This window comes from Ovis canadensis, chromosome 13, assembly GCF_042477335.2.
Source record: "Ovis canadensis isolate MfBH-ARS-UI-01 breed Bighorn chromosome 13, ARS-UI_OviCan_v2, whole genome shotgun sequence".
Lineage (NCBI taxonomy): Eukaryota > Metazoa > Chordata > Mammalia > Artiodactyla > Bovidae > Ovis > Ovis canadensis.
The window spans coordinates 67157501-67165982 of NC_091257.1; the positions used below are offsets into that span (position 1 = coordinate 67157501).

Here is an 8482-nt window from a genome sequence, read left to right on the forward strand (position 1 = left end):
TTCTAGTTGAGTATGCCGTCTTCATCCCTGCCTATTAGCCAGCATCTTAGAACAGTGGTAGCTTACTGATTCAAGTTTTGCCTAAAATGAACTTGGGACCACAATGGACGATAGACTAGTCAGGATACAAAGCAAGAGAACCTAGGGCACTTTTTACAAGGTGAAATCTGGTGGGGCTAATGATAAGGTGTACACTTTCTTCCTCTTGCCTGTCTAAACTGAGTTTGTTCTCATTGCTTGGATCCCAGGCCAGCTTACCTTTTCTGCCTCTTGTCCCCACTTCCCTGTTTCTCTCATTATGGTTCCATCCTGATCATTCCCAGAACCTGTCTCATCCAGGTGGCCAGCAGTTTCCATAACCCCAGATTTGATGGTCACTCACCTTCTTGGCAGCGTTTATTGTGGCTCCCCTCTCCCTCCTTCCTGAAACACCTTCTGTCTTGGCCTTCCAGATGTTATGCTCTTTTTCTCCAATTTTCAACAGTATCTCTTCAGTTTCCATTGCTGATGCTTTCTTCTCTTCCAGACTTTGGTCTTGGACCCTTTTCGCTATGCTCTGTGTCACTCAAGTGAGAGCCCACTTGGCCAGTGACTGCCCATGTTCACGTATAGCTCCTGCCTCTTCTTGGAACTCAGACCCTGACCTCCCTTCGAGCTACTTGGCACCCCTATAGGGGAAACTCATGGATATCTTAAGTGAATTTCTAACTCAGAACTGCAGGTGCCTCCAAAGCACCCTCATCATCCAGTCACTGGTAAAGAGCAAGCATCTTCTAACCTGTAGTCAAGCCCGTAACATGGGAGGTCATCCTTGGTTTCCGTCAACATTCCTGACATTCTGTTCATCTTCAGGTCCTTTTTCCACTCCTCCAAAGATCTCAGGGAGGTCCTCTCTGCTCCATCACTCTTGCTGCCACCTTGCCCTGGCTCCTTCGCTGCTCCCCCAGATTCCTGTAGCAGCCTCTGCTGCTCTTCTGCAGTCACCCTTACCCTGCCCGTCCTCTTCACAGAGCCTTCAGGATCTTCTTATAATGTCAGCCAGATCATGGTATTCCACTTCTTAGAATTCTTCCAAGATATCCTTTTGAACTTTGAATAAAGTAGAAATTGCTGCCTGTGAGGTCTTGCATGTTCTGCCAGACTCTCGAAGCCACACGCTTTCGCATCACACCTCTTGTCTTTTCTGTGTCTCTAATGGACCAGCCTCTCTTTGTACGTGGTATCTCTTTCACCTCATGCATGGCTGGCTTCCTTTCATTCTTATGGCTCTTCACCCAAGAAGCCATCCTTGCCCTCTCCAGGCCGGTGTGGATTGATGGAGAGAGGGCAACAACCCTAGACAAGGGCCATGAGAGAAGAAGAGCGGCAGGTATAGCTTGGGGAGGAGGGGTGGCAGGACCTGCCCACTGTGGCCTTCATTCAGGAAACCTTGTGGGAAGCATGAAGGGGAGAGCCTGAAGCACAAGAAGGGGGTTGACGGACGGGTTGGGAGGGGAGCTGCTGGGCTCCAGGGCTACAGTGATGCAGGGCCAGGTTCAGCAGGCAGATCTGCCACAGACAGACCTCAGCCCTACCCCTCTGGTGACCTCTGTCCCCTCTTGACATGCTCAGCCCGGGTATATCACACCATATTTTGCTTTTTCCTCTGCTTGTCACATCTCACCTTTCTTGCAGTTTATCAGGGTTGTCAGGGTGAGCTTGTGCCTTGCTCTGACCTTGGCAGCCTATCCAGGGGAAAGTCCATCTTGCTAGAGAGCCGCAGGCAGGGCCCAGTGCTGCCCAGCAGCCCTTGAAAGCCAGCTTTTCTTGAGCATTCATTGGAGCACTGATGATCAAGAGGAGGTTCCCAAGATTCTCAGGCTCCCTAAAATCCTCCCCTCCCTGATCAGTAAGGGGTGACCTAGGGAGGGAGGAAGCCAGGCTGCTGCAGGGTGCAGGGTAGAGAAGCTTCTTATTCTACTCCAGGCACATGCCCTGCCTCCCAGATGGAGTCTGGACCGGGGACCACTTTCCCTAACCCTGGTTTGTTTTCCTCCCTGATTCACCAGAGCAGTCTGGGAGCAGCCTGGGCCCTGAATGCACATCCTGCAAAAGAGTGTTCTCTCCCTACTTCAAAAGGGAGCCTGCGTACCAGCTTCCCTGTGGTCACCTCCTGTGCCGGCCCTGCCTGAGCGAGAAGCAGCGCTCCCCGGCCATGACGTGCACAGCCTGCCAGCAGCCATTCGCCAGCCAGGACATTCTGCGGGTTCACTTCTGAGTGACCGGCTTCAACCTGAGAAGACCCATCGCTGGGAGGAGCTGAGGAGGAGTGATTGGGGGGCTCAAAGCTCCTGAGGTCTGGCCTGGTCCCAGGCACAGGGTGGGGAGTTGCTCTGCTTTCTCCAGGGCTTTCCCTTTTTCTCCTCCCACAGTGTAGCACGTGGGCCTGCGGAGTGACGGGTGGGGAAAGGGCCCTCCACACCCACTCAAGTGGCGATAGGATAGCAAAGCCATAGTTCGGGCTGGGAGGGATTGGGGAGGTGTCCCTGCCCTCCACTGCCTCCCTGCCAGCACCCCTGCCAGAGCCCAGGGTCTGCTAGAGCCAGCCCCACGCTCTGAGCCACACTCTCTGCCCACACGTCTCATCCTCCAAGGCGGATGTGAGTGTGGCTCCGGATCTCAGAGAGAGCCTCCACCGTCAGTGTCACCCACAAGTGGAGTGCGGCGAGGATCTGTGGAGTGAATGACTCAGCCCTTCTGACTGGCATACCACTCTGAGCCTTAATAAAGCGATGGCTGACGCCTGCCGTGGACTTCCTCTCGTCTGTGTCGTCATACTCCTGTCCCCCACTGCACCCACACAGAGTGGAACTGTCCCAGGGCAGCTGTGAGCAGTCACTGCAACCCTGTTGGACCATAATGTGGGTCAGTGACCTGAAGGGACAGGTGCCTCTGATGCAGGAGGGTCTGTGGGTGGACATGCACGCCGACGAAGAGGGCTGAGCAGCCCCCTCAGTGGGTGACCCTGGCTTAGCTGCACATTGGCAGAGCTGCACTGCCCTCTGAGGGGGGTGTACCTTTTCTGTGTGGGGCCTATTTCAGAAAAGATACTTGTTTATAGACTGCATCTTTTTTTTCCATTCAAAATTTTGTTTTATGGAAAATACACATTCCTACAACTGTTTGCTGTGTGGAGTCGGTCCTAGTCATGGGAGACTATCAGTGAGGAAATCCAGTGTGCTGTTCTCTGTTCCCTTCTGTGCATGTTGGGGAAGGAGGAGCTGAGAAGCAATGCTTCTTATTTTGTATCTGAGATTTCATCACGAGCACCTGTGGACAGGTGTGGGGGTCTCAAGCCACTCAGGGTCTTGAACCACTTGTTCTCCCCAGCTCCCACAGGCCTGCTGCCTCCACTTTGCTCTAGGGGGACCTCCAGGGGAGGAGGCCAGCATTCTCACTAGCTTCTGTGCTTTGCACACAGGACAGAGAGAACTATACTTCTTAGACTAATGGGGGAAGGAGGAAGCTTATTAAAAATTCCATTCTTGGACTCCATATCTAAGACTCTAGAGAGATGGGGTTGGGGTTACAGAACGTGTTTTTAAGGTGTGTATGTCCACAAAGGTGGCTGCAGAGAGGCAATCCCACCCTCCCCTCTGCCTCCTGGTGACACTTCCTTTGACCTCTCACCTGACTGTGAGACTCCAGGGTCTACATTGGTGGGCTTTCGAGACTCCTGTGTGTCCTTTGGCTTTAAATGTCTGAAACACTCCAGATTCTTTCCTTATCTTCCTTGTGTGCTTGTATTCTAGGAAAATCTCCACCATTTGTAGCAAAAGCACAGCCTTGGGGAACTAATAGCCTAGTTCTCCAAGAGCAAGTTCACTGCTGAGAGGCCTTCCCTCTGGGGTTTGTCCTGTCTCTCCCAACCTGGGAGCCTGAGGAGGCTCCAGCACTGGGTCAGCATAAAGCACAGAGTGCCTAGATGAGGGTAGAATTGCCTCCCCTCCTGCAGGGGGCCTGGTGATCTGCATTTTGAACACACTTCTGCTCCCCAGGGAGCTCTGGAGGAAACCAGGCCTGGGAGCCCCTGTGATGGACAGGTGGAGACACATGCGTATCCTTGGAGATGGGTCCATTTGTATCTCAAGGAGTCCCCCAGAGTGGAGTGTTCTTTTCACCATCCTTGCAGAAACACACTGAGTTTCTCTCCCCCAGCAAATGAGGATACCTTCTCTTGCTGTCCTAGACTCAAAGGGTAGTTTGTTTCTCACCAGAGCTGGGGCCAGGCACAAAGCAGCTAACCATCAAACTCAAGGAGCTGGACTCTACTGACTGAGACTCAGAACTTCAGACTTGATGTGACCCTTCTGCCCTCTCACCTGACCACAAGTTCTGTTGGGGCACAGTTCCCCTTTTTGGTAGCATTTTCTCAACTCAAATTTCATTTTGAGGACATGCAACCCTGGGCCCTTTGAGGGCAGGAAACATCCCCAGCGGCTGGTCTCCGAATCACCCTCAAAAGTGCAGCGTGAGATCTCGCGCCACATCCTGCCGTCCTCCTTGGGGGCCCTAGGTCCCAGTCCTTGGCTACTCTGCCCTCACTCGTGCCCGCTCTGCCATCGTCCTCCAGCCCCAAAAAGAAGGGAGGGCCACTCCTGAAGTAGAAGTAGGAAAACCAAATCGCCAAGAAGATGAGCTCTGTACCCAGGGTACTCCGCCTCCAGGTGGCGTCTGGGTCTTGGGGCCAGGTGGAATCCCCAAGCCCCTCTTCAGTCCTGCTTCCTCCCTGAGTCTCCAGGCTGAGGCCACTCAGCTGCTGGGTGCTTTTCCATTCCCCAGGAAACAATGCTGCCTGGGTTGCTGTAAGTAGGTCTACAGACAAAGAGACCTGCCCCTGGAGGAAGCTGGCTGCCAGGCTGCCAGGCTCCTGCTTACCTCCCACCTGCAGATTGTGATGCTGGGCAGGCTGCTGGTGTGCTGGCCCCCTTCTCCAGCCCTCTCTCCAGCCTCCACCAGCCTGCCTGGCCTCTCAGTCCACCTACAACAGGCAGGCTGTTTCCTTCCAATTCGAGGTTGGAAGGGGAGTGACTGGGTTGGGAATTGGCCAAAGAGGCACTGGCCAGTAGAGTGGGTATTTAATTAAAAATAAATTTGAAAAGTCCTACCAGCCATATTTGAAGTACTTAATAGTCACAGGTGCTGGTGGCACCCTGTTGGACAGCGCAGAAAACAACATTCCACCCACCATCAAGGAAAGTTCTATTGTACAATGCTGGGCCGGAGTAGGAACTTGGTGAGAATGGCCCTTGGCGTTCCCTTAACCCTTAGGAATCTGCCTCCTGGGCAATAAGGAACATGGGGTGTAGAGCTTTGAATGGAGAGCGGGACAGTGGGGTGGGGAATCAGGTATGCCTGAAAACCTTCCCTACCACCCCACCCCCAGATCTGGCAGAGGCCATAACCCCGGGCTCTGGGCTATAATGTGCTCCCTCCTGTACAAAGAGATGCTGTGGCCCCAAGCTGTGACCAGATCTCCAGAGTGGCACAGGAAGGAGGTGAGGAGGACGGAGGATGAGACGGCCATGTGGCGGTTGGCAGAGGTTTTCCCTTAAGGTTTGCATCAGTAACAAGATAATGCTACCCATAGCCATATTACTGAAAGATAACCACTCAAGACTCTCCTGGCTCTTTCCCCTTCACTGTTTTTCTGTAAGGAAAAAGACGCACATGTATACACTGTGTGGTTCTGTTGTCTGTTTTCTCCCTTAACGTTATTTAAGGGACATTTGCCCTCGTCATACATGCTGGGGTTTTTTTTTTTTTTGGTTGCATTGAGTCTTTGTTGCTGTGTGTCAGCTTTCTCTAGTTGTGGTTCATGGGCTTCTCACTGCAGTGATTTCTCCTGTTGCAGAGCACGGGCTCTAAGCACATCGGCTTCGGTAGTTTCAGCACACAGGCTCGGTAGTTGCAGCTCTAGGGCCCTAGAGCTTGGGCTCTGCAGTTGTGGCACACATGCCCTGTGGCATGTGGAATCTTCCTGGGCCAGGGATCGAACCCATGTCCCCTGCACTGGCAGGCAGATTCCTATCCACTGCACTACCAGGCAAGTCCCACACTATTCTTATTATAAAGATCATTTTGAAGAACAGGCCAGAATAACCAAAAAAAAAAAAAAACCTTTAAAATGAACAGTTTAAGTTGGAGGTTGGGAAAACTAAAGAATATACAAACAAACCAATGAAACATTAAATAAAATCCAGAAACAGGCTCAACTGCATATGGCAATTGAGGGTGGTGGGTATCTTTCAGGAAGTGGTGCCAGAGTCACTGGAAGAAGGAAATCATCTAAGAACTAGAAGACAATGGAAAATGAGGAAATTCCTGTAAACCTGAAAATGAGAAAGACTCCTGATTTCAGAATCCACATATAGTAAGGGGAAAGACTGATACATTTGACTGCATGAAAAATTAAAACAACATATATAGAAAAAGAAATCCACTATTAGCAAACTAAGAACATAAATTACAAGCTAGACCAATATATAGCTTCTAAATACAAGAAAGATGCACAAAGAAATGCAAATGGCCTTTTCAGCAGGTCAAAAGATGCTCAACCTTGCTCATAATATGATGAAATTTTTAGAAAAGACTGAAATACCATTTCTTGTTTAGTAGATTAACACAAATCTCAAAATTTGACCACAATCTGCTATTGAGGCTGTGGGAATGCAAGCAGTATTCAAGGGAATGCAAGAGGCTGTGGGAATAGAGGGAAATATCTAACAAAGCTACAAACACACGATCCCTCTGACCCCGCCATCCCGCCTATAGGATTCCAGCCCAAAGACTCCTTGGCAGAAAATGAAGAGAACAATTCCAGCCCCATCCACAGGCAGCCTGAGCAGCCAGGACTGATCCCTGTGGGCTAAGAGCCACATTCCCCCTGTGGGAGGGGACAGCGGCTCCAGAAGTTAGGCCTAGGACCAAGTGGTTTAAACACACAGGATTCTGCATGTGTTCTCTAAGAGGTTATAGAGACTGTGACGCCCACCCAGGTATGAAAACAAACAAACAGACAAAAGACCTTTGCCTTCAAAAGTCTTGTAGAAAGTTTCTATTATTGTGCACACCTGTTCTGGGCATCATGCTAAGTGCTTCATATGTATTATCTCATTTAATCCTCACAGTTCTCAGTAGAAGGAGGAAGCTGAGGCCTAGTTCCATGAAGAACTCATCTCGTTGACTCTAAGGTCACCAACTTAACCCCTGTGATGTTCTGTAGGTAGCAGAGGCTGGGAAAGAGCAGACTCAGGTCCCCTCTACAGAGGTGGCCTGGATATTGTCAGCACAGAGCCTCTAAGGATCCCTCCATTGAATGGGAACCTAGCGCAAGGCACAGGAGCACTGCCAGCACCCATCTTGGGGGAGACCATCCAACTCCACAGTCTATAGAAACCTATCCACTTTGGCCCAAGTTCATCATGGGACCCAGAACTAAAGGCATAAAAAAGTATGGAATAACAACTCATGACCAAGCTACAGCACAGCTTTTGAAAATTCAAAAATATTACACCTCTAGGCCCCAAAATAAAGAGAATTCCCCTCCCGTCCCCATAAAATCTCACAGCATTAAATTCATGTAAATGGATACATCTGATTGAAATGTTAATGGAAAAGTACAGATACTGAAAGAGGAGGATGTGGGAAGGAGCAAGGAGACAGATGGGAGAGAGGCTTAGGAATGGTCTCTAGCTCGCTGTGCCAAGCACAGTGGGTGCGAGGATCCTGAAATGTGGCTGCCATGGTACAGACAGCCACTCCAGTTGTGTGATGTATGTGGCTGGGCGAGATCCAGTTTAAAAGAGAAACTGGGTGATTGGGAAACAGTAATCAATGTGGTAACCTATGTGGTCCTGGTGGGATGGGCAGGCACAAGGGATGGACAAACTGGGGGACAGTCCTGGGAAAATATCAGTAAACAGAGGTGGGAGTAGGGACACCCTCTGACCGATACCCTCTAAACTGGTAAGAGGAACTGGGTTTGAAAAGAGAGGGGCTAGAGAATCAGCATGGGGGAAGCAGAGACACAGGTAACCTCCCCTTCCCATGATTCCTCCGAGCCTCCCCTTGGGCCCAGGCCCAGACATCAACCGTGACTCAGCTGATGAAATGCAACCCCATGGCTCATTAATTAGGAAGTCTGTAATTAGCCTGTCTCAGAGACCAGGATCCCCCAGAGAGAGGCCCTCTCACCTGCCTTCCTCTCCCTCCCAACCCAAGAATGAGATCAGGCTTGAGGGGATCTGGCCCCTGGGAACAAGGAGCGGGAGAGGAAGCATGAACACGGTGGGAAATGAGATGCCGGGGCACGCGTTTCTGTGCTAGGCAGCCTCGGCAGATTGACCTTCTGTAATGAGAGGACGGAAATGATGGTGTCTCAGCTCCTGAAAGTTTCCTCGACTCGAGAAACCCCTGGGCAGGTTTGGGTGGCCTGGCTGGA

General features: G+C 51.0%; 1 protein-coding gene across 11 annotated transcripts in view; it reads left to right on the top strand.

Moving 5' to 3' along the window:
* The window catches only part of UBOX5 (U-box domain containing 5), a 51649-nt gene extending 48857 nt beyond the window's left edge, over positions 1 to 2792 (top strand). For 7 of the 11 annotated variants that reach the window (XM_069548129.1, XM_069548128.1, XM_069548134.1 and 4 more), the window contains one exon: positions 2049 to 2792. In XM_069548129.1, the coding sequence (XP_069404230.1) occupies positions 2049 to 2257 (209 nt within the window). In that variant the 3' untranslated portion in view covers positions 2258 to 2792. The remainder of the gene's footprint in view (positions 1 to 2048) is intronic. The other 4 variants (XM_069548138.1, XM_069548135.1, XM_069548137.1 and 1 more) reach the window with 1 other exon arrangement.
* Positions 2793 to 8482: the final 5690 nt, after the last annotated feature.